The 26,671-nt window shown below is 36.1% G+C and overlaps 3 protein-coding genes across 4 annotated transcripts in view; 2 read left to right on the plus strand and 1 right to left on the minus strand.

Moving 5' to 3' along the window:
* The window catches only part of LOC134536064 (uncharacterized), a 31,388-nt gene extending 23,656 nt beyond the window's left edge, over positions 1-7,732 (minus strand). The window contains exons 1-2 of one of the 2 annotated variants that reach the window (XM_063375594.1): positions 7,453-7,732; positions 3,361-3,596 (exon numbers count right to left, since the gene is read on the minus strand). The gene's annotated coding sequence lies outside the window, so the exon portion shown is untranslated. Of the gene's footprint in view, positions 1-3,360; positions 6,938-7,452 lie in introns of those variants that run through there. The other variant, XM_063375595.1, reaches the window with a different exon arrangement.
* Positions 7,733-13,865: 6,133 nt separating this feature from the next.
* Positions 13,866-21,932, plus strand: LOC134536065 (uncharacterized). Its single transcript, XM_063375596.1, has 2 exons — positions 13,866-13,974; positions 19,579-21,932. Exons 1-2 carry the CDS (start codon positions 13,899-13,901, stop codon positions 19,857-19,859), a joined length of 357 nt encoding a protein of 118 aa, XP_063231666.1. The 5' UTR covers positions 13,866-13,898; the 3' UTR covers positions 19,860-21,932.
* A 1,873-nt stretch (positions 21,933-23,805) lies between these two features.
* Positions 23,806-25,918, plus strand: LOC134536066 (shematrin-like protein 1). The gene is made up of 2 exons (XM_063375597.1): positions 23,806-24,081; positions 25,004-25,918. Exons 1-2 carry the CDS (start codon positions 24,070-24,072, stop codon positions 25,676-25,678), a joined length of 687 nt encoding a protein of 228 aa, XP_063231667.1. The 5' UTR covers positions 23,806-24,069; the 3' UTR covers positions 25,679-25,918.
* The last annotated feature ends 753 nt before the right edge of the window (positions 25,919-26,671 follow it).

A 26,671-nucleotide genomic window follows, 5' to 3' on the forward strand; every position in this document is an offset into this window, starting at 1 on the left:
AGCCATCACCAGCGAACAAAACATAGAAGGCACGAGTGCAGTAGTTTCTCCTGTAAAATCACGCCGATTTGAAGCCATCACCAGCAAACAAAACATAGAAGGCACGAGTGCAGTAGTTTCTCCTGTAAAATCACGCCAATTTGAAGCCATCATCAGTAAACAAAACATAGAAGGCACGAGTGCAGTAGTTTCTCCTGTAAAACCACGCCGATTTGAAGCCATCATCAGAGTTTCGACCTTACAGAGCGCACTGTATTGAGACAGACCCGGACACGTGTTCACAAATGACTACGACACACCACTTCCCAGTGACGTAACGTGATAGTTGTGTGTGCAATCCTGGTGAAGCAACACCGTATTGTCCGTCGAAACAATTAAACGTCCTAACCATAACAAATTGTCAATATACGCAATTCCCTCGGCAGGAAATATTTGTGAAGTAGTGTTGGGAGAGGGGGAGGGGGGATTTTCTTCCACGCCTTTTATCGAGGAAGCAGCAAGTTTCATAAGGATCGGAGTTGCAGAAAATCCGACATTCTGCAGCCGGAACCAGCAACCGACGGAAGGAAAAGAAAGGAAAGTGTTAAGACGAGACAACCGAGCTTCAACAGTTTATTCGCTTTCCGATAGAACCAGTAACCTGACATTCAAGTTGAGCGGTAAGTAAAAGAAACGCCTGAGGTGTGTGGAAAATCAAACTTTACCTTATTGATCTGATTCAACTTTAAAGATTTAACAGTAAAAAAAAATTCACAACGAATTTATTCTATTCAACATGGCGTCGAATAAATGTACATAGGCTAACAATTTGTTGTGTGTCTATAGAGAGATGAACGCTGCGTCATCTCTACACTTCAATGTTAACTTACAGTTGTCAAAATTGTAATACCTGCATGTTAACATATTTAAGTCGTCAATTTTTCTCTTTATGACTATAAATTATAACATAAAGTATTAAATGATGATTGTACTATTATAAAGTTTTATTTTTAATTCATATCGCACCCTGAGTACATGACTATCGTAACTCAAAAATCAGTGCAATACTATCACAACTCAGATACCACAGTCTCGCACATATTCTTATATAATGTTTTTCAGAGTGTAACACTACATTATTTGCCATAAGTCCTGTGAAAGTAAATACAATATTGCGATAGTCTTGCAGTGCCTAGATAATTATATTTTCCTGCTTATGGTAAAAATATCTCAAAAACTCAATTTTTTGAGTTACGATAGTCTTGTACTCAGGGTGCGATATGAGCGATGTCAAATCTGCGATGTTCAAGAAAGCAATATACACGGACGAATCACGCGGGTCCGCCATCTTTTCAAGATTTTTTTAGTCTTCCACAGATGGCAGCACCAAGGTTACCTATTTCCGTCCCAATCGACCTCCGTTCCATTCATGAAATTACTCCTGCCAAATGCCGTATACCGACAGCTACGATGCTACATATAAAAAAAAAGCCGACTTTATTCATTGGTGAAGTCTGTATACGGTATTCCTATTTAAAGTCGCATTTGCTGATTTAAGTTTTGGTTATATAATGGAATGTCGATTACAGACCAGTTTTTAGGTGTTTTTTTTTTGTTCTGTAAAAACATCAAAGTACAGAATTTTTTTGTGGTAATTTTTGCAACCCGCCAACGAAATAACCAATTACTTTGTTGGTTTTAATTCAAAGCTCAATTTAAAATGCTTCACTCACATCTAGGTAGGTTACAGTTCAAAATTAAAAAAAAAAGAAGAGAATTATACTTCATGGAACTATTCGGAGAATATTAGCGTTCATTTTCGGTTCCGTAAATTGTCACCTCACCTCCTGAAATTATTTTGGAGCCCTGATATGGTCACGTCGTCAATCTATGGCCCTGAATGGCTAAGTTGAACATAGAAAATAAGGAATTTTCGGTGATCTGCACAAATTTTGAATTCATTATTCGAAAACATTAAATTCACATTTACTGCAAGTGGACCGCAATGATAATACAAGCCGCGAAGACTTCAGAGCAAATGCTTAGCTTACAGAAACAGGAATACAACCATTATTTCCATTAAAATTAAAAATTTTATTTTGTTTGCAACTTTTAATTTATCGAATTATGCTATTTTTCCTTAACTGAATGCATTTTACCACCAGTGACTTTAATACCCACTGTTCTGAGCTGAGCAAAAATGGTTTGATGTAGTGGGTAGAGACCGGAAAAATTCGCGGATTCATTTCACGATATGCTAGAATCCAAACAACTGTACATTTATATTGCTTCTGTGATTGGCTTACAGTTTATCTGAAGGACTTTTAGCCAATGGGAAACCTTCAACCAAAAAAGTATCGAATCGCAAGCTTCCCAGTTGACAAGTGTCACGAGTGAATAGTCAATGAGTAGAGACCGGAAATATTCGCGATTTCAATGACCTGTAGGATAGACTCCATGATCCTCTATGCACTCGGGAAAATTACTTTTGCTCATTGGCTACTGACTCGCGACACCTGTTAACTGGGACGCTCGTGATTCGATACTTCTTTTGTTGAAAGTTTTTCATTGGCCGGGTGTCATTCAGATAAACTGTGGCCCAATCACTGATGCAGTAAAAAGGCAAACGTATTTTAATTATAGCCTATCACGAAATGAATCCGCGAATTTTTCAGGTCTCTATCAATGAGCAAGTGGCATTTGCCTGAGTATGTAGAGGGTTGTGGAGTCTATCCTAGAGGTCATCGAAAGCGCGAATTTTTCCAGTCTCTAGTAATGGGTTTTTAGACGTTATCCTTACGTAAGTAGTGTGACAATTATTTTTTATAAATGTGTGGCGCAGATTAATTTATGTGAGCCGTAACTATGTTGAGGATGATGATGATGATGATGACTCATGTTCTGGTTGCGCCCTCGGTGGAGCGTGATCCGAAGGGGGCAACGCGAAGCCCGCGCGCCGAGGGGAAGAGAGGTCTCCACCAACACACGGACAGCGATGGCGCCGAAAGCCACACAACACTCAGTACATCTGTGGCCTATTGATCCAGGGTTCGAGCCCCCTTGCTGTCAAACAATTCTCAACCCTCACTTCCCCCTCTCCCGCGACCCTCTGCAACCAACCCCCTTTCCTCACCCCTCACCGCACCACAAATGCTTTGCTCGCGACTAGCTGGCGAGCTTGTTCTTTGTCGACGAGCCTTGTTAATTGCCTTCATCGGCGCCATCGATCTGTCAGAGGGTCAGTAGTACCCCCCACTCCCCTCCCTCCACCAGCCCCCTACACACAACCAACACGTCACCCCCGTGGAACCTACATCCCCTCCCCTTCAAACCCCTCTAACGCCGCTCAACCCTTCTCGGGAACCCAGTCAGTTGACCCACCCAGTGTTCCCCGCTGAATCAGGAGCCAGTGGTGCTTGTGTGTCGTTGGGCTGCACCTCTCTCCGTCTCTCTGGCGTCGCAACCGTGGACGCATTGTCTGCCTGGACCCTCGGTCACCGATCATGCACACAGCTGAACCCGGCGCGAATGGCAGACGGAGACATGGCGAAGAATATCCCTTGTGGCTCAGATCTTTTTGGTCTCTGAACCAACGGGACTTTCCTTAATGCTTGGATCTGAAAAATAAAAAATAATAAAAAATACACCCTGAATAGTATGTGGGATGAACTTGACTTTCATCTAAATTGAATCATAAATTAAATTACAGAAAGAAGTGTGAAACCATTGATAAAAATAATGTACCATTTGGTTCCTGCAAAAAGCTGTTAACCAACAAAAAAGAAGGTGAACGTATTCTGCTGTCAACGAGACCAAACTGCACAGGCCTACGTGTCAAATGATTCAGTGTCTGAAACATCCATAAGGAATAGGTTCTGCTCGACCTGATTCTTTTTTTTCCAGACACAGTACCTTTTTATTTACTTTAAATATTACAAAACACCAGATTTCAAGAAACCGGAATTAATAACTTTTTCTGATAACCACACAATATAGAACCTAATATTCCGAAATTTTTCGAATGTAGTCAACTTTGTGCAACCACCGCATATGTCTATGCCTATTGGACTGCTCCAAACTATGGTTAAAGTTTTCTTACTCTCAATATCGTACATACTACTGAGTGGAAGAAATAAAGCTATTTTCCACAGAAAATAACTAAGAGCTTGGATGAACGGACCGTTAATATTAACGTGAAAATGATTCCTTATGCAACGTGGCTGCAGTGCATGAAAAAACAAATTCGTTCATCATTCATGTTTAACGAAGCGAGTCGTTGCGAATGGAGCAGCAAATATCTTTGATCTCAAAACCAAACAATTGTAAGTCACGATCGGGCCACATCGTAGGACAGAAGAAAAAAAAAACTCTCTCCCAATGTAACTGCGTTTTTCACCAACCTCCACAAGCGTGTGTCCAGTGAAGCTGCACTCACAATGATCCGTATCGTCAGTCTTTTTTTTTTCATCCTTGAGCTGCAACCAACCAGGAGGCCCGAAAAATTCCATCCATCCGTCCGTCCGTCGAAAGCTTCCCAAGCTTTAACATTAGACGGACAGACGGAGGGAATTATAACCTCCAAATATTTTAGCAAGGTATTGTCGGTAACCATCGCTATCACAGAAGGTTTTGAAGTGTTGTGTATTTGTTTAACTTTATTCCATTCAATGTTTTCACATTTAATGATTTGTTGTTTGATTTAAAAACCGACCGAGAATTTAGAAGTGTAATTAATTACATATGGTAAAACTGAAAATATATGAATAAACATGAGTCTTATCTAAATATTTAAAGTACATTTTCACAGCTTTTAAACAGTCTAGTCTGTTGGTGGCATCAAAGTGGGAAAGTATGATGATGGACGTGCGCACCATTGTGAATCGCTCGGCTGGTTCACGGACGAACGGATGGTGTACGGACAAGTGACGAGCGGACGTGACGTATCATTGAGAGTCCACCTATACAACGGACGTATGACCAATTTTTTTAAAATTCCAAATGAGGGTCTTTCTCCAAAAGCCACAGGAACGTAGCATAGACACTGGACTTAACGTTTCTCTGGCTCAACTAAAGTTTTGGACTTAGGCCCTTATAACTCTCGTTAATTGTGTAAGGAAACGTTGCGATGTTATGGTTCGATGTAAAACGAACTTTAAAATCATAATATGAAATTAAAAAAAATCACCGGGTTTTACTCACGCTCATTTGACTCTGAGTGTGCAGATATAATGTATTGTTAGTATTACATTTTAAAAATTTAAACATTTCGATGCCAAAGGCATATTGTTTAGGCAATAGATTAGTTTACTGAAATGAAGTGTATTTTTGTATGAAAATAATGTATTTTAACTACAGTAAATTAAAGTCACCACTAAAGAAGACTAAGGTTATCAGGAAATTAATTTAGATATATTTCCGTACTAAAGATGTGCGAGGAATAACCGAAAACGAAAACTAAGATAGAAACTCAGCTAACGCAATTCAAAACATAATATAGAGAATGGTAAGAGACTATACAGTAAACAAAAACATGCTACTGACGACTCGTACTATACAAAAAATTTGTATTTATATGCAAGAAATCCAAATATTTTATTAAGTACATGTTTTTAAATAAATAGCCACAGCAAATTAGTTTTGTCACAATCAATGTTATTAGGTACTACAAATGTGACGCTTCAAGTGAGTATCGACAGAAATTGCTTTTTTTTTTTAAATTAAGAGGTTTCAAATAAAACTCTTATTTTAAAATGTAATATGTAGCTGGAAATTTGAGGCTCTTGATTTAATTATTTTTAAGATAGGCCACCGGCGCAAAAGTGTTATGGGTAGATAAAAGTTTAATGACGTGATTAATGCTGGAGGGATTGATAGAAACGCGTAACAAAGATAGGATCTGAATTTAAGAAAAAAAGTATAAGAATATAATAACACTATATAGGTATGTTAGGATTTAAAAAAGTCAAATATCCAAGCTATCACTGACCGAAATGAATCTTTACAAAAAATAATATCTCCTTCCGGTCACCTAAAAATTACAAGTAGTATTTTAAAATTAAATTATTGGTATATTTATTTTAACATTATTTAATCATTTCCAGAAATTAATTCAAGAAATTTTTTTACAAGTTTTCATCTGTTAGATTTCCCTAACACTGACATTTCGAACATTGATTGATTGCTACACAACTGGATACATTATAAAAATTTTCCACTGTTCTTAAAGTAAATGTATGTGTTTTAGCTAATGTATGTAATTAGAAAAATCCATATCAGAACAATTGACAATGGCTGTTTCGAAAATCTTAATGAACGGAAGGAACAAAAAATTATTACAACACAAAAGAAAAAAAATGGCACATTTTGTGCGAAAAACAGAGTTCACTTGATGATAAGGCATGCCAGTTTTATAACACTTTTGTCTTCTGTTTTTGTAAGTCATAGCTCAAGGATCTTCGTTCAGAATGTTAGCCAACTATAAAGTTTTATAAGTAAAACAACTTATCAATAGAAACATTTTTCTTATAAATAATACGATAAGAAAGTAAAAGACATGTAGTTTTTTATTTGCTGATAAATCATTGGAAATACAACGATCGAAATTGTAATTTTGAAGCACGGAAACAAATATTTTGTTCTAGTTAATGATTTTTATCCGGATGTTTTTATTTCAGGATATAATTTAATGGATATGAAATACAGGATATTCTTCTAAAAGAGATATTTATGTTTTCCACATTGTTTCGAGTGACTTTGGCTGAACTATATATTCGTACGCGTGGAACAGTATACATTCTATTTAATCGGCAAACTTCTACTTGAAATATGGGTAGTCTGTATTTGATTGTAAGTAATGATTTTAATGATTGTTCTTAATAAGTAATATTTTAAAAACAAAAAACAAAATATTAAAAATTATTATAGTACCATGATCAACCTAGATTTCAAGATAACTATAATGAATACATAAGTAAAATTATTAAAAAAAGGTAAAAATATATCAGGGATACTTACAGTGGAAAATTTTTATTTAACTTGTATCTAAACTTGAACTCGGTACCTACTTTGAATCGAAATTGTAACTAAATCACAAAATAAAACCGGTCATAAAAAGAAAACGGGAATTTGTACCATGCACAGGTTTATGTAACCTTAAAATACACTCTGTTTTAAAAATAAAATAAAAAACTTGTTTTTCGGAAAAACTAAATTTAAAAAATAACAGATTTCCCCCCTATTTTTAGTACCTTAACAAAAATACTACAACTAAATTCAACTAATGGAATAATTGGAATAATGATATGGTTTATAATATTTTACTGAATATGAAATAATTGTTTCAAAGTGTACGGAATGACGTCGTATATTATTTTAAATAAAGAGTTGTTGATGGTTTTTTTTTCATGTCTCGTTAACGTAACTGTTTACCAGAGTTATACGGGGATTACGTAACCAAATTGTGAACGTACTTACGGTTATCGCAAGACCCGGCTTGCCCAACTCCGGGCAGGCACCTGAGACACGAGGAAAAAAAACTAGTTCACTTGAAACGTCACTTTGATAAGAATGCGATGTCCTTCGTTGGAACCACGTGGAGATTCAGGTTTTCTCCCTCGAGCCGAGCTGTAGGTCTCGCGCCGAGTGTGATACAGTGCATTAATTCGGCGCCGAGCGTCGGTCTTCAGAGCTACTACCCCCGCAAGCACGCGTTCTCTGGGGAAATGAGATAACTGGCACGAAAGAACGTGTCTCGATGCAGAAGAAAATAAGTAACTGTGTATTGCAACACTGAGAATTTTTTTTCCTTCTCTTATTAAAACTTACTTTTGAACCGGCTGACTCATTTCGAATAAAAAAAAATGCAAAACTCTTAAACAATTGCTGCGGATGAAAAAAAAATCTTTATAAGCAGTTTTGCAATCAATTTTTTTAAGAAGAATGCGTTGATAGTGATTAGTCTTTTTTTTTACCCTCTACTGGGTGTCGTGAGCGCATGCAACGCCCGAGGCGTTCATTCACTTGCCGAGACAGGATGATTCTGCGGTGGTAAACCGTTGCCTTCCGCTGGATGAGGTGAGAGGGCCAGCACAAACGCCCAGACCTGTGCCCAGGGAAAAGGTTTGAAATATTTCCTCCGGAGCCGGGAACCGAACCCGGGTTCCCTTGGCCCACCCACCAGACACGCCAGCCACTTTTTAAATTTTTTTAATTTAATAAATGTTTTGCTGGCACGTGAAATTTCTATCACAAACTACCCCCCCCCCCCCCACACACACTTTTATTTACTTATTATTTCTTTATAGTATGACAATTACGTGCGACATTTTAATTGACTTTCGACAAATTAGTGACAAATGTAGACACTTACAAATTTACACCCATGCCTTACCCGGGACTCGAACCCAGAACCTCTTGCACCATATAAGTCAGCGTGCATGCGACTACGCTACGGAGATCGGCGCCACTGGGCAAAGCGGGTGGTCATGAATGCTTTAACAAAAGTTAAATCAGATCCACACCGTAACTAACAGGTTAAAAAAAAACTACATAAAAAAACTCTGTTTTGTAAAACATAAAGCTGCCTTATGAAGCATCCAAGTAAATAATAACTGTTTAGAAATTTTTACTAAAAGCCAGTTGATTCCGTTTGGTATTTTTTATTTTAAAAAAATCAATTTTTTCTATAAAATCATTATAATTTTAATAAAAATATGAACTTTTAAAAAAAATTGTTTATGTACTAGGCTATGTCACGTTATACAAGATTAATTATAGATATAAGCGGAAATGAATTGTGATTTGAATATATTTCCTCCTTAGTGGTAAAGACAAGCAAACTTAACGTAATTTGGAGAAAGTCTACGTGTGTTCGGAGCCTAGCCTAATGCCACAAACCACGTGAATTTCGCTGGTCTATGCTTATTGGAAATGAAGTATTCTGTTTGACGACCATTTCGCAGAGCTCTTCCCAAGTGATACTTAAGCCAGATTATGCTGTTTAAAGCTTCCTCTGCTGTTTAAAGATCATCTTTCTTCAGCAATCCTCTTAATATTTTTTTTCTTCTTATTGAAATGTTTCTATTGTGTGATATACTGCCTCGGAATCTTCAATAGCTGACGTAAAATATATACAAAAAAGTCTTAAGCTGAACTCTTGACATAAATACTAACTTAACAAGCTGTTTCATAATCTCCACTTCAAAAAACAAACAAATTTCTCTTATCACTAATACATGTGCTTTTTAGAAGATCTTACTAGAATTACAGGAAATAATTATTTTTGTACCATGGACGAGTAAGATAATAGGCCTGACACAAATAATCTAATTACGTGGTCTTAATGGTTATATGCCAACGTTCGCCGTTGAGATTAAGTCATCTGTGTGATATAAATACCTTTTTTTGATGTTTTATAGAACTTCATAATCAAAATCATGAACAATAAGTGACTTTTAAAAAAGCAACAAGTATTAAATTTTTTTTCACAACTGCCTCGCTAAAAAAATAATGGAAAAATTGTGTGAGCGATACAAAACACGACATATTTGTGACGTTTCAAAACTTGAAAACAAAATATTATTTGTATTTTTTTTCCTCACACGTACTGAAAAGTAGCGGGGGAAAAAGATTTTGATCACCATAGACTACAACACCACAAGACACATTCGCTGCATTGCGATGGCCACTAAAAGAAATGACTGCCATGGTTTGAACGGCGTATGAATCAATAGTCAGAATCCACGTGTAAACTTTGTTAAAAATATTATTGTACAGTTTACTACACTTCAGTTCTTAGAAGAAGGGGAGAAAAAAATTGCTTCTTAAGCACGAAGAGTATTTCATATCTACATACATGTGATATTTAAAGTTAATATTTAAAATAAATTAAAAAAGGAAACTAGAACAAAAAAAAATCTACGTACCTTTAAAGAAAAGCCTCGCACACCTTTAAAAGTTAGCTTCCGCAGCTAAGTTCTCCCATCCCTAAACGAAGCCATCTTGCCAACTGGTCTCTTTCTTCTGAGACCATATCTTGCTGCAGGCACGTAGCTCCACTACGAAACAGATAAAAAAAATAAAAATTTCCAGTCCGACTGAAGGCCATTCACCTCCGTGCACCTCTCTTACTCATCTAGTTTCTTACCACACCGCATGGAAGCGCTAGTATCAGCGTCTGCCCAGTCACTGACCCGTGAGGGTGACTTATCTTTGGAAGGAAAACAAATCTCACTGCCGCATGGAGAAAATGGCTGGTTTGAATCAAACAAATATTTGTTTATACATGGCGAAACAAATATTTAATTCCTGTAACAAAATATTTTGTTGGCCAAACCAAATTTTGTGAGTAACAAAATTGATTCATTACACCTAACAAAATACACAGTTAAATTGACCAAACCATTTTTCTTGATCAACAAAATATTTGTTTGAATCAACAAAATAAATGTATTTCCTCATATATAATATTTTGCTGTGGAAAACAAACCTTTCTCTTGGTGCGAGCATCATTATAAATGCCCAGGTTACAAAAATAAAGGCCCCTGCCCTCAAAACTGCAGTATTACTTTTTTTTGGCGTTCAATTACAAACAATCGAGAGGTGTTTTCCGGAAGGTTTGCAGTCACTCGCATAAACGCGCAGGCCAACTTGACAGCAAAGTGCAGGGTTATGAGGAGAGGACTCTTAAAAACAAATGACAGGGGAAAAAAAAGAGAAATATTTGCAGTGTAAAAATACGTCCCCTTCTTGCAACCCACATACCGTTACCAGAACGATCTTATCTTTCCCTTCGCTTTACAAGATAACTCTTCGTCAGTCGAAGACTTTCCGAGCGGCCTTCTCGTCCCATGATCTAGCTCTTTTCCGGTTACGTCCATGTCGTTCGGACTGACCAATTAAATAGCTTGCTAATCTCTCTGTCTACCCCTGCATTGGACTATATCTCGTGAGTGTTCCACTATTGGGTAGCTCACCAGGAAAAAGATAAAAGTCACGGATAAAGCCATCTTTGCTCTGAGATGAAGTTTCACATGTTGATTACTTCAACGCGAGATTTAGCAAACTTTTGCATAGCTTTCAAACTAAATGAGCACTGCACTTTTGACAAATCTATACTGATATAGATAATAAATAGAAATTTGAATTGTTTTGTAAGATGAGAAACCAGAAAACAATACTGGACTGATTTCGAAAAATTCCTATTTTTACAAACCTACATTATTCCAGAACAACATAGGCTATGTTTCTTTTTTTAAAATTATGCTTTCATAAGCTATAGAAATATTTGTTAACTAAAGAATGGAATAAATTAACAGTTAGACTGCAAACCTGAGTTACGCTCATTAAACCGTTACATATAGGCCCCTACAACAAAATTATCATATTGCGTCGGCACGTGGTGTAGAACTACACGTGCGTTCGAAATATGCTATCTCATATACTTTACATTTCTTATATATCTTAAAAATACATCTCTGAAGTGATTTTTGCATCTTAATCGAGTCTATCTGTAATTATCTTTGCCATCATATCGATAACTAATTGGTAAATTAAATTTGAATTTTAAGGTCTAATGCGAAAAACAATTTGTAGGAACCTGAAGTTGATTTAGTAATCATTTTTATAATGATTCTGAAAATAAACGTTGCACTGTTATACATATTTATCTACCCGTGCGAACTATATTATAAGAAAAAGAGGAATGAAGGTGTGTGTTTCTGTTTTTTATCAGATAATATGCCTCATTTGGCAAAACGTATTTGAGAATATCGCCAACTGTATTCCAGTTGAAATCCTTAAATCCGCACAGTTCAAGCAGTTTGGAGACGACTAATGACATTTGCGTACCAAATACTTTATATTAATCAGGGTCCATTTAAAAAATGAATCATAAACCCAGGGTTGCCAGACACTCTACACAAAATCTCCCTGTATTAGAAACTTTTCGGGTTGCTACTTTTAATTAATCTTGTTCGAAATGATACATTTGCAACACACTTATTCCAATAATCGCAACATAAAAAAAAACTTAGTTAATTCAGTGTCACAAATATTCTTACGACAGCCTGTTCCTAAAAGTCAGGGTTGGAATGCTGCAATCCTAAATTTCTACAAATATTTTTGATGTTGAAATTGCGAGACGAAAACGTTGATCACCCTTTCGACCTACGGTAGGACCGTGTTTTTATTTTCGCGAAAATATTTCTGGATCAGCATGTGTAAAAACCTTTGTAGCATTGTCTGTGTTTCGTAGTTGTTTGGGTTTATTTCAGGTATATGTCTACCGTAAGCTCACCAATCACAGCCTTTCAGTGCTGAAGGAAAACGAGATCGGCAAATCCCGGCAAACTAAGTCAATTCTTTCTCTTGCGCACAGCTGCCAATTACAAGGAAACAATCGCTGGCGCGGGCATAACTTATCGCAGTCTAACGAGCAATCAGATATTTTTCGCAAAAAAATACATCCTCATAGGGATAAGAAATTTGCAGGGTGTAGAAAATAGATCTTCATTCACTAGTGTCCATGTCATAAGTGTTATAAAAAAAAGTGAAATAATGGGTTTATGATAGCTAAAATAATACACACAAATTCGCGATTCGAGGACTCTTCGTCGTTTTCCCGCGTAACGAAAAATGCAGCGCTGTAGCTTCGCTTCACTAACTCTGGCTCCGAGAGCGAGGAACGGGGCAATCAGTATTTCGAAACCCTTTCTCCACAATCGAGCGCCCCACTCCTGTGCATTGCACTTTTTTCGTTACGCTCTGACGAGTCATAACTTCGAAAAAAAAAAACACCGTAATAGCGTAGAGACATGCAAAATTCGCGGATTCATTTCGCGATAGGCTAGCATCAAAACACCTTCGTACCGCTTCTGCGATTGGCCCACATTTTATCCGGGGAACTGTGAGCCAATGGGAAACACTAAACCAAGAAAGTGCCGAATTACGGACAGCCTAGTTGAGACGTCTCACGCGTCAGTAGCCAATGAGCAGGTGTCATTTCCGCGAGTATTTAAAGGACTGTGGAGTCTATCCAAGAGGTCAATGAATCCGCGAATTTTGCAGGTCTCTAGAATAGGATAATATGGGAAACTCTGGCCAATCAGCATTGGCGAAGCGCGAGACGCTTTACTGCATTGCTTTCAAGCTATTTTACTCTACATGCCGCTAGATGTCACTACTGTAACTTTAAACACACATTGTTTCCAAAAAACATAGCTACACTCCACGCCACAAATTTGGATGGCATAATTTGTCTCGCGTTGGTCCTACTGGTTTCCCATATTGTCAATTTTTTAAAATAATATTTGCTCCGAACTATCCAAATGGCTGTAAACCAGCTTTCACACTGAGAGAAAGGTTTGTTTGCCTCAACAAAATATTTGTTTGCATATGGCGAAATAAATATATTTTCTTAATTTAAACAAAAATTTTTTAGTAGGAAAGGTTCTGTTGACCCAACAAAATGATTTTCTCAACTCAAATGTATATTTTGTTAGGTGTAACAAATCATTTTTGTTTCTAACCGAGTTTGGTTAAACTAAAAAAAAATAAATATTTTGTTCCACCAAGTAAATATTTGTTTCGCCATATATAAACAATATTTGTTTGACCCAAACAAACCTTTTTCTCTGTGCACTTGGGGGCCGTTTTGTAAAATCAACCGCCTCGCGTAAAAATTACGAAACGCCGAACTGATGACGAAAAGAGGAAAAAAAGAATGGAAAGAGAGAGAGAGAGAGAGAGAGAGAGAGAGAGAGGAAAAAAAAAATTGTACCGCGGCGTGCTGAGGAGCAAATTACTCGTCTCGCCTGGGAGGCGCGTGTCTCCGCTTGGGACTTGAGGTCACGTGGGGCCCGGACCACAATGGGGCGTAAGCGACCGATTAGGCGCGTCTCGGGGCCCCGCGCATAAAAACGATGCCCCTCGACGAGCGTCGAATCACAGTCGGTCGCAAGCCCGACACGTTCAGCACCCGGCCACCGACAGCTAGAAGTACGTAAGTAGGGAGACTGGAAAAATTCGCGAGTTTCGATGACCTTCAGGATAGACTACACAGTCCTCAGTGTACTCGGGAAAAATAACGCCTGTTCATCGGCTGCTGACTTGTGAGTCGTCTCAACTAGTTTGCTTGTGATACGATACTTCTTTGGGTTGAGAATTTCCCATTGGCCCAGAGTCGTCCAGATGAACAGTGAACCAATAACAAAAGCAGCTTTAAGGTATATGTATTTGAATTTTAGCGTATAGCTAAATGAATCTGCGAATTTTTCCGGTCTCTAGAAGTAAGTGCGCTGAGGGGGGAAGGGGTCCGTGTGGCAGCTGACCTTCCCGAATTGGTGAAAATTAATATACATATATTAAACAAGAACCAAGTAGCTGTAGCTAGAAAATTAATTAATTATTAATCCTCACTAACTAAAACATGTAATTTATTTTGTAAATGTAACAGTAATATTCATGTAAACCTACAGATATTTCTATTTTTTTTTTTTAAATTTGAATGATAACAACTGTATCACATACTGAGTTCGGATTCTAACCCGGGCATTTATGCTTCGAGTTGTCCCAGCGCCTCCAATAGTTAAATGTATCTGTAAACCATATCAACCAGTATCAACTGCGCATATTACCTAATAAGCGCAATAAAATAAATGAAGCCAAATTATTGATTATTAGATTATCTCATGGTTTAAAAAATATATATATATGCTTGATTGAAACATCAATCAAAAAAAAAATATAATCATGCGCGAATTGTCGTGTGAAATTTTATTTCGAAAAAAGTATTTCATACTAGCTGCAGTACCCAGCGTTGCCCGGGCTGAACACAGGGTGAAGGGGAACTGTTTAGAGATCAGATTTAGTTAGTAGGTAATTTTCTTCTTAATTTGAATGTCAAGTGTGCAAAATAATTTATATCACTTTCAGATCCCGACAGACGTTGTTCTGCCAGTTTATAGTTATTTACCTGGTCTGTATGTAATCTAGACTCTATAAAGCAATATAGAAAAAATACTGAAAAATAAGGGATTACTAATATTGAAAAGATTCCATTATCTAGCTAATGCTCGGCATGCATTGCAATGCCTCATTCAGTTTTGTTTTGTAATATGTTTGAAGTAGTTACACACATACAAATAATCTATCCATGTCTTTAAATATATATATTTATCTCTATCTACATCTATAGTCCTATATATCTATGTATCTATCTGTATTTATCTCTTTATATCTACATATATACCTCACACTATCTCTATGTATTCTATATTGGACTTTAAGTAAGGATCCCTAATGTTATTGATAATATAATATAACCTATAGCCTTCCTCGATAAATGTACTATCCAACACTGAAAGAATTTTTCAAATCGGACCAGTGGCTCCTGAGATTAGCGCGTTCAAACAAACAAACAAACAAACAAACAAACAAACTTCAGCTTTATAATATTAGTATAGATGTGCAACAATAATCATACTCATGTGTTGAACAAAGTTTCAGTATGTGTCTTTTAGTATTGCAAACTATTTATTGGCAACTTGTATTCAAAGAAATCTTTAGTAAAAGTTCCGAAAATTCGTTTCTGTGTAATGACAAGTAATAAAATGACCATAATGGCGTGTGAGATTGTGCGCTAAGTACAGTTTACCAGTTAACTGTTTATGGATTCCCCCCCCCCTCCACGAGCAATAACTTAATATTTTCAAACATGAAAGTTCCACATTTAGCCAGAGATTTTGAACATTCATTCAATATGCAAAAAAAAAAAAAAATATATATATATATATAGTCTTTACAATAGCGGAGTGTCGGGCACAACTAAGCATGGCTTCTGGAGTGATTGCACGTATGTGTCTTCAATATACTTCGTCGCTGAGATGCTTCACTTAACACACGTCTTTTAATATATTTATTACATAATTTACATTAATTCACTAAGTTAAACATTGAATAAGTTTAACACCCACAAAAGCTAGTTTGTTTGTGACTGTTAATAGTGTACTTACTTTTAGTCTTGGCTCAGTATTATAAAAATTTAAATAGCTGTTTTTTGATCAATTCAAACTATGGCTATAAAATATATAGAAATACATTGATTCAAAAATATATAAAATTTAAATACGATTAAAATAAAAATCTACATAACCTACCAGAGAAAAGAACACCCTACTTAAATGTAATAGAAATATCTCATCATCAGTTGAATTAACCAGCCAGAAATTTTTATAAACTTATTTGAATTTTTTTTCAATTCTTAGAAAGAATAGCTACTACAATGTTTTGAAAATAAATTTATGAATATCTCCTTGATATCGTTTTGTGAATTGAACATATAAATTAAATATTTGTATGCTGAATAGGATGAAATGAGCTATGTAATTTAAGTACATTTTACTTCTATAATTACACTGTAAAATGTTTTGTACTTTTACTTGGAAAATCATTTGCCAACACTTTTCTTTATAAAAGTACATTTTTTTACTCACCATTTTTTTTCGTACACCTGTTATAATGTTTTGTTGACTATGTTGAGATTCTTGAATTTAATGCGATCTGTTTAGAAAAATACTCATGAAACCTTTCAGCACATTGTGTATTATGTTGTTAGAATCACTAAACCATTCTGTTTTCTTGTGAGACGTAACTTTTCCGCGTAAAGATGTTTGTCCTTTGTCCTGTGTTCTGACTGGTCCTGGAAACCAATGAATAATTAAGCGAAAAACATTATAACTGCCTTTTTTTTTATCGTATACTACTTAAAATTCATTCGAGAACAAAAACAATATTTTCAAAAATTCTCTTTCTGTGGTTTACTGATTAAAAACATTATACAGATTTTTTTTTAAATTTGGAACGGCTATTTAAATTTAATCAGTGACTGATACCTCGCTTTACCAAACTATACGTTTACAGTACTTGCCGGTAACTGATAAAAAGCCTATAAAAAACTGACATAACTTTGATTCATTACACAAAAATAAACCCTTCAATATAGTTTAGCGAAACTCCGTCCAAAATTACAGTAAGTTTACGGACTTTTAAATGAATAATTCTCCTTAAATAAACAAAGAGTTCTTCATAGTTTCAGATCACTCGGCATTCATAGATATACGCCGTATTTCGACTTGCGAGTTCTGTTTTTAGTTATAAACAGGTTAAAAACACACGCGGAAGAAATACATGTCTTGCTTCAGTAGAAATAAACCGTTTTTGAATGTTTTGCTTGCACACCAAGATTATTTTTTTGTTGATTCATGTTTGAATAAAGCGAACTTAGTACCCGACAACTACGAAGAAAAAAATGGGTGCGTGTAATTAGGTACGCGCGAGAGAAGTTATACTTCTTTGGCATCATTAAAAAAAAGTTTTTAATTGCATGCAAAAATAGTGCGTGGAGTCCCTCCGCGCGGAAGAAGTGAAACTTCGTAATGTGGAAATGAAAATAGGAAGGGGTAGAAATTGATTTTTAGTGAAATCATATTGTATCAAATCAAACTAAAAAAATAAAGGAAATAAATTTGTAACGATTCATAGATTGATTTTCAGAGATAGAGAGAGAGAGAGAGAGACCTATTGAATTTCTATAAAACTTACTTTTTTATGAGAGCAGATTTTCATGAAATAAATCATGAAATCATTCACCGATAAAAGCTGTTTATTTAACTAAGCGGACGGGTTCGCCCCAAGGAGAAAATTGACGCGGCGAGACCTCGTGGACATAGAGAAATGACACACACTCACTATTTATGTGTCTATGAAACATGATTTTTTTCTGCAATTTAAATTGTAATATACAAAAAAGGGTATTGAAAATTGAAACAAATATGGTGACACTACAAACTGCCAGGATCTTTTTTTTTCCTTACTCTCTACTTAGTTCCTTACAATAGCATTCACTCTCGCTCTCTCTCTTTCTATTCCCCCTCCCCAGGAGCGTTAAACGTTTAACGCAACCTTGTTGGAAGTCGCATTAGAAGTATAACTTCAAAAAACGATAAATTCACGATGATCCCTGGAAAATTTGTAACTAGAAACGTTTGTGAGTTCAAGGTGGACAATTTCAAAAGTGGAGGCGTCATGTCGATTTCAAAACGGGCGGTGTAGCCTGTAGCAATCACCGGGTAGCTCTTCTAAGAAACTGCACGGAACAAGTCACGTAGTGGCGCGAGAGTTCGGCAACTACTTTACGCAAGAGCGTTTCTTCTTTGCCGCGTCGTCCTGGTGGAGATTCGGCAGGCGTTTGTTCGAGGTGTTGCACTAACCGCGTGCTTGGACGTAATTTCGAATCAATCCACCAGGCACGCTCCCAGATGGGCCCGCCTCTCTCGCCAATCTCTCCATGTCCGGAATTTAAACGGAGCAAAGCAAACCCTCCGCCTCGGCAAGTTATTGCACTGGTTTGGTAACCAAGAGACTTGTTTCGCTTAACTTAAGAACAATTTGCATTACATACGTACACAGATTATTCCAAATATTTTCATGCTTATTCTTATCAACACCTAGATCGGAACCCTATTGGGCATGCACGGTATTCTTGTTTTCGTAAATCGAACATAAATATTAATGTAAAATTACGAGTATTTTTAAATATGTACATTTACACGAAAACTACTGAGTCACTACAGAAAGGACTTCACAGTAATACTTACTGGATTCGGATTCTTACCCAGGCATTTATGCTTTGTATCCCAATAGTTAAAGTTAATTGTAATCCTTTCCCTGAATAGTTTTCCAGAATTAACTGTGCACATAATAAGCATAATATAACAAAATTAAGTATTTTTTTTAATATTAACTTATTTTATTCACGTTTTAAAAATTATGTTTGAATGAAACATCAGTTAAAGTATAAAACTAAGCACCAATGTTCGTAACAAATACTCACTCAGTATTACCTCGAAAAATGTATTTAATATATGCAAAAATAACCAAAGCAATGTGTTGAACAAAGTTCCAGTATCTTGCTTGTTGTACTACAAACTATTTCTTGGCAACTGGTTTCCAAAGGAATCTTTTGTAAAAGTACAGAGAATTTTTTGAAGTTAAACTTCTTTAAGCGAGTTATGAAAAAAATTATTGAGAGTGAATTTTACGAGAAAAAAAAGCTACATACAAATAAAAATTATACAGGTACTTTTAAATCCTATACTTAAATGACTGATAATCAATACTGGTCGATATCATTAAAATAATTCCTTTATTGTGAATATTAAATATTGAAATTGTTATTATAAATTTTTTCAGGCATATTTATATAAGTAAGGCACTTTTCCCGTATGCATAATTTATTTGCATTATAAATTGTAAAGTATTACATTATAATTTTAATAATATTTTAAAATAGTTATTGATTTATATTACTAATTAATTTAAATATATCTTGATGATTTTTCTAAATTAAATTATTAATTTTATTCACGTTTTTACATATTTAAAAAAAAACATATAATCTAAAGAATTTATGTATGCTTTACAACCGTGTTTTTATTAATATATTTGTATTAAATATTTGCATGCAAAATGAGAGTTAGTTTTTTTTTTTAAACGCCGAGCGAGCATGACCGAGTACAGAGGGTGACGACGCCGTGCCCGCAGAAATGGTTCGACCGGCCGCCGCACTGCTGCTGCTCCCGTTGGCGCTGGCGTCGCTGCTGGGCCGGGCCGCGGGCGAGGTGTCGATGCTAAAGCAGCGCAACATCTGCTTCCCGCCCTGCTTGGACGACGAGGTGTGCGCGAGCAAGATGATGTCGCCGCCCCGCTGCTACCTGGAGCTGTCCGACATGGTGTGCAAGCTGTTGTGCTACGGGAACGAATGCGTGCACATGGGGACGCCTTGCAAGAAGCCGCCCTGCCCGTCCATCGGCTGCCTCGTGTGACAGCGCCTTCCGACGGCTTCCGACGAGACACTGGCGGGACGTCGTCCCTGGGTGAGGGGGGGGGGGAGATCAGGTGGCCCGCAGTCTCCATTCAGCTGTCACCGTCACCATCACCACCGTCACCATCATCACCGTCACCATCACCAGGCACGTCCATGCCGCTCCATCTCCGTACCGCTCTCCTCAGCTCCCTTCCACGTGGTTCTCTTTCCACTTCACCACTGCCTTCAAAATACTGCTTTGCACCAGTGCACCGAGATACCAGTGTTCCTAGACTGTTTTTCTTCTTAGTTTTAATTAAACGTAATTACGTCATCAATGATCAGTTGTATAATAACCGGCAAAAAAATTAAAATCCACGGATCTTGTAATATTAACTAACACATAACTAGGGACCGGAAAAATTCGCTGGTTCAATGACCTGCAGGATGAACTCCATAGTTCTACGTACACTCGGTAAAATGCCACCCACTCATTGGCTGCTGTCTTGTGAGACGTTCCAGCGTAGCAGCCTGTGATTCGATAAAGCTTTGGTTGGGTGTTTCTGATTGGCCCAGAGTCATCCAGGTGAGTAGTGAACCAATATCAGAGGCAGCACTGAGATATAACGATTTGTATTTTAGCCTATCGCGAAATGAATTCGCGAATTTTTCCGGTCTCTACACATAACTAGAGACCTGCAAAATTCGCGGATTCATTCGGCTATAGGCTAGAATTCAAACACATATACCTCTTAGATAATTTTGCTATTGGCTTACTGTTCATCTGGACGAATCTCAACCAGTTATAAACCCTCAACCAAAGAAGGATCGAATCACAGACAAACCAGCTGAGACGACTTACAAGTCGGCAGCCAATGAACTTGCGTTATTTGCCCGAGTGTACAGGGGTATGTGCAGTCTATCCTGCAGGCCATCGAAAACGCGAATTTTGCACGTCTCTACACATTAAAAAGTTCGCGTAATATGACGCTACCTTTTTAAATTACACTTCATTGAATTTTCTTTGTTTTTGGTACTATACTTTTTTGTACTCAATTTTGGGGGAATACTAGAGGAACTGACTATGATTTTTTTCTTTCCATAGAAACCATTGCGCTCTTAAACGGAGCCATCCCATTTGCGATATACTTTTTCCCGAACTGGACGTAACAATCGTTCGAACAGTTAACGCAGCTGAAAGATATCATATCTTGCCTTTATATAACTTAAAACTTGCTTTGTGTTCTCAAATGTAGCTAGACACAATAATTACGTGTAAATAAATATCACTTATGTATCATATAGGACAGTCTGAATTTGAAAGTGATTGACTGTATTTTATTATTAAGTCATGTTAATTGAAGATGTGTAGCTGATATAAATAATATTAGAAGAGAACAACCACTCACTATCACAGATAGTATATTATCACATGAAAGTTTTACTTCTCCTTACCAAGTATTCTAAAATTTTCCTTAAAAATAGTTTTTGCAAATACTTATTAATGCAAAATAGTAGGCTAAGTATAATTTTCCTTCTATGTGTAACCCATTTAAAATCAAAGTAATATTTGTAAATAGGTTTTATACAGTAGGCTACAAAAAATTATATTCCCATTAAGGCGAGAAAACATACCTATCTCAATGTTAAAATTCAAAAACAAAACCTGGTATTGGCGTTAGGTCTCCTAGTATAAATAGAAATATTCATATAACAATTTTAAATAATATTAATATATTTATCCATATGAAAAGAAATGCTTTGTAAACAAATTACGAAATTATTTTGAGCGCAATATTAAATATTTTAATACACAATTAATAATATTAATAATGTTCAACACTATTCATTATGGCCAGAAACAAAATACATCATTTTTCTTATGTACGATGTTATCTTTAAGGCAGTGTGTCTTAAGTGCAAAAAATTCATTTGTCCATAGTAAACTGCTAAATTGTAATTTGTAACATTTTGTACACAATGCAACTAATAATACATCGTCAACATTTTGAAAAATGTTTAAAACACAAAACAAGTGTGTTACAAATATGAATGAACTCTTTGGTGCTAAAATAAATACTTTAAAAACCTACTTTTTTATTTTTTTTGTTTGATATTGGTGTTTTTATTTGGATTGTATACAATCGTTGTGAATCACATCGAATCATAAAACACTGAATAATTACCAAAATTTGATAAACATTAAAATCAATTTTATACAGATAACAATTAACAGCTTTACAGAATAAATTTTGTTTTTGGATCAACAAAACCTGTTCGCTAAGACATATTTATATTTTGTACTCATTTAATTAGTTTTACTACTTATAATGCCAAAAAATCTTTATATTGCAACAAAAAATATGAATCACTATCAATTATGAAATAATTAAAAGTAAATTATAATTACTTGCCGGAAAGTCCCATATATTCTATATACTTTTCAGTGTCTCGCAGCAGTATTTTATTATAGTGAAAAAACCACGTAACAACATAATTTTTTGAACCAAAAGTACTTTAGTACTTTCTTATTCTACCAAAATATTAAGTTATAAACATAACATATACTTAGTGTGATGTAAACGTAAATAATGATTTGATCACTAACGTGACTTCATGAAATGTTAAAATTTGACTCCTGATTCTGGGGTTTGCAAATTAAAACCAACTTTTTTATTAATACATTTTAAGCTAAGCGTTTTTAAAAATTAAAATGACAAAACTATATAAAACATTGATATAACTGCTTTTATCCTAGCACATTAGCAGAAAAAAAGTTTTATTTTATATTTCCTGTAATAGGTATACCTCGTTTGAAGTATTTGGCTTTCCTGACCAATACTATAAAAAAAATATTTTGGGACACAATCATTTCAACTTTTATTACTTTTCGCATTAATCAATTTCAGTAAATTTTAAAATTTACTTGTCATGACCATATGAAAAGGTGTTTGCATAATAAAAATTAATTACATTGAATGTAAAAAAAACTATTTTAAGATGTACCGTGGTACATTCAGCCGGTGTAGATGATTACTCACTTTAATCGTATTAAGTAAGTATAATGTCTTTCATATGAAAATCAAGAAAAGTCCTACTGTTTGTAATTTTTATAGATAAACCACACACTATTGTCCGAATCTAGTAAGTAAAGCTTAAAAATCAATATTTGTTTTTACTAAAGTGTTGACTTTTCAATTATTTGAAAATATTTAATGAAATATTAAGCCCTTATAAGATTGAAAATAGTTTTTGGTTACTTTCAACGCGATTTGTACAAGTTACTGCAAATAATGTAAATTAAAGAGTAAATTAAGCTAAAGTGTTCACTAAAGGATATTTATAATAATTATTTTTCACTCAGAACTGTAGACAGACTACTAAATTCCAAATTACATTCAAATTCTTTAAGTAAATAAGACTTTTTTTAGTGCACCAAGCACACAACTTTTACAATTTCGTAACTAATTGAAATTTTTTCCAGGGAAATTTAGGCATAAAAATGGTTACAAGCTCAGTTCTGAGATATATGTTTTCAAAAATAGTTTCCTAGAATTTTGAGTAAAATGTCCAAACGTATGTATCATTGTCATTACAGCTGCAGGCAAGGCTTAATTGATATACTGTCAGTATGAATTTGCAAGAAATAATCTAAACAAGTTTGTTTATTCATTACATTTGAAAAGATGAAGAAGTAGGTGTATAATTAAAATAAAAATCCATAAAAGTAGCATTATTAATTTCCTTCTCCCGAAAAATTATTTTTGAAATAAGCTTTTTCCAACTGTAACAAAAGGAGAAATAAAAATTTTCGTTGAAAAAAAAAACATTGTAAGTTATTTTTTTATTTACAAAACTGAGGGAGCTCTAATGTTTCCGGGAAAATGCTTCTCACAAAAGACAATTCAAACAAATAATTCATTGTAATAGTACTTATCGCGCATAAACAGTGACAAGAAATATCAAACTCTCGTTCAAATAAAAATACTTTCTTTTAGTATTGTGCTTGAAGATTTAAGTAAAAAAAAATAAATAGGAAAAACAACTTCACTGCAGTGTATAGTGTCACGTTCCTGTTAAACGTTTACAAACTTTGGGCAAAATCGTGATAATGAAGAAGATGGATTAAAAATCGCGCAAACTCTCTGGCAGTATAAATACTTTGGCGAGTCCTACTTAAAACTACACTACTTATACTGCTACAGCATCGATACAGACTTCGAAGAACCATGATCATCCAGGTAAGGAAATCCCAATTTAAAAAAAAATTCGTAATATTATTTTCTTTAAATTATTTAGTCTTGCAAATCGAGAATATTGATTTAAAACATTATCTTATACATAGGGGCAGGCATTTTTCGCGAGAAAAAACTGAACTCCTATTAGACTGCAACAAGGTATACCCGCACCCGTGGTTTCTTCCTTGTGATTGGCGGCCGTCTGCGAGAGAAGTCGTTGCCTTGTTTGACCGAGGCACTCAGGACGCGTTTTCTTGCGCACTGAATCACTGTGATTGGTGTTGTTACAATCGATATGTACCTGAGGAGAAACTCACCAAATCACGAAACACAGACGATGCTACAGTGTTTTAACTTTCATCTAGTCTCGAAATCTTTTAGCGAAATCTGCATGCCCCTACTTATACAAACACCATTGCTGTTTTCACTATATGTCATCAAGAAAACCTTTTATCTTGCACGTTTAGTTAGCATTCAAGATTTATTTCTATCCTAGGTTATACTTTATCATTAAGTATATTTTTTGCTATGCTTTATTATATTTTTGTTAATATGCAATGTTAATGTATTCAATTTTACCTGCCTCTAAAATATTTTTATTTTCTTCGAAATAAACTTTTTTTTCAACATTACGCTTCATGCTATAAGTAGGGACACCTGTATTTCGCGAATACAATTCGTGTCAAGGTATTTCACAAAATACTGTAACTTTTCTCCTGTGGTTATTGGCTGAGGTCGATGAGAGGTGTCGTCCCGCTCTTGACGGGGCCAATGAGAATGTGGTCACCGTACTGCTGCACCCTCACAATTTGCCATGACTCTTAGAAAAAGCTACAGTGCTTTGTGAAATACTTTAACATGAAATGAAATCGCGAAATATAGGTGTACCTAACTATAAGTATTCTTTTTTTTTCTCTCTCTGTAGATCATTCTTTTCGCCGGTCTGGCGCTGGCACAGTCCTCCGCTTGCCTGCCGGCCTGGGGCTGGGGACTGTCAGCACCCCTCGGGGGCGGCTGGGGCTACCCAGGACTCCTGGGCTCCGGCTGGGGGTACCCGGGCTACCTGGGCGGACTGCACGGGGGGTACGGGTACCCTGGTCCTGCGGCAGAAGTCGGCGCCGCCGCGAGCTCTTCGGCATCGTCCAGCGCCTCCTCTGCTGGCGGACCAGACGACGCCGCTCCGTCGTCGTCGTCGTCGTCATCGACGTCATCATCTGCATCTGCATCTTCGTCTTCATCCGCGGCCTCTGCATCTTCATCTTCATCTTCTTCCTCTTCTGTCTCGGGAGCTTCCGGGGCCTCCGGAGTACCTGTACCTTGGCACGGCGGTCTTTACGCGCTTCCTGTCGACGTCGCCGGCTGTGGGTACCCCGGGTACTTTGGCGGGCCGCACGGAGGATACGGATACCCCGGGTATTTGGGGGGCGGTTGGGGGTACCCGGGACCCGTCGGAGGTTGGGGATATCCAGGCGTCGGTGCTGCCGCCGCCTCCAGCTCTGCTGCGGCGGCCGGAGTCGGGCCTCTCGCGGGTCTCGGAGGATATGGCGGGTATGGGTACCCGTGGGGTACTATAGGCGGGTGTGGATACCCTGGTATGTAGAGCGAGCCGTGTTTGATACCTAAGACGAAGACTGATTCCCCGATGCTTGTGGCGATTGCTATGTTTTGGCCGTGTTTGGGTACACACTAAGCTGAAGAAAACTACGTTAACATTGAAAGCAATCTGTGTCGTTTAGCACGAAATTTTATGATAGTAACTTGAAGCATAAATTTTTTTTACAGAATATTGTTAAATAAACCATTAAAAAAATAACCTAAATAAACTCGTTGATACTTATCATTTTGTAGTATTATTTCATTATCACTTTCATTAAAGGCAGCTGTGTCTAAAGTGTCGATAGTTTAGTATAAGGAGAACTTAGATTTAGTTATTTTCTTATTTTTAATAGTCCACTTAGTTTCCATAGATAATAAAGTATATTTTAGTTTCAATATATTTAATTCATTATTTCTACTTGTTTAAATGAAGATAAATGACGAAAATTACAAATGAAATAACATAGCTGAATTTTTCTTCTGCACTGCATATAATCATTGCAGTATGAATTAAAATAAGAAAATACACAAATATTGTTAGTTATAACATTTGCAATACAACATTACTTTTAAATAGATGTTCATACCATTTAAGGCACACCACAATTGCGGCATTCAGATGGGGTTATTTTCAGACTCAAAATTTGCAGACCTCAAAGAATTGAACTAATAAAAAATTATTTTGTCCATCAAATTCAAGCACTTACCCTAATCCTGAGTGTTGTAGGCTACTAACCAGCCAATTTTCCAAGACAAAGTTAAAAGTTGTAGGTAGGAACCTCATATTAGTAAATAAATAAGCAAACAAGCTGCAGTTTTCAAAATTTCTCTTTATACGAAAATTACGTATAATACACGCCATAAAGCTATACGTAGAAACGACTGTAGGTACTTAGCTTTACAAAAACCATCTCCAAAGGCTTATAAATTATTTTAAATTAAATATAATCATTCGCTTTCCTTACGAAACAGCCGGTCTAAAAGCTATACAAAATTT

The sequence above is a fragment of the Bacillus rossius genome, chromosome 10 (genome assembly GCF_032445375.1).
Source record: "Bacillus rossius redtenbacheri isolate Brsri chromosome 10, Brsri_v3, whole genome shotgun sequence".
Lineage (NCBI taxonomy): Eukaryota > Metazoa > Arthropoda > Insecta > Phasmatodea > Bacillidae > Bacillus > Bacillus rossius.

Excerpts from the sequence above, each read along its gene's own strand:
- LOC134536065 (XM_063375596.1), top strand. The coding sequence starts at position 13,899 with ATGCCCCTCGACGAGCGTCGAATCACAGTCGGTCGCAAGCCCGACACG. Across the intron at positions 13,975-19,578 it reads CCGGCCACCGACAGCTAGAA|AAATGGTTCGACCGGCCGCC; the intron begins GTACGTAAGTAG and ends CCGTGCCCGCAG.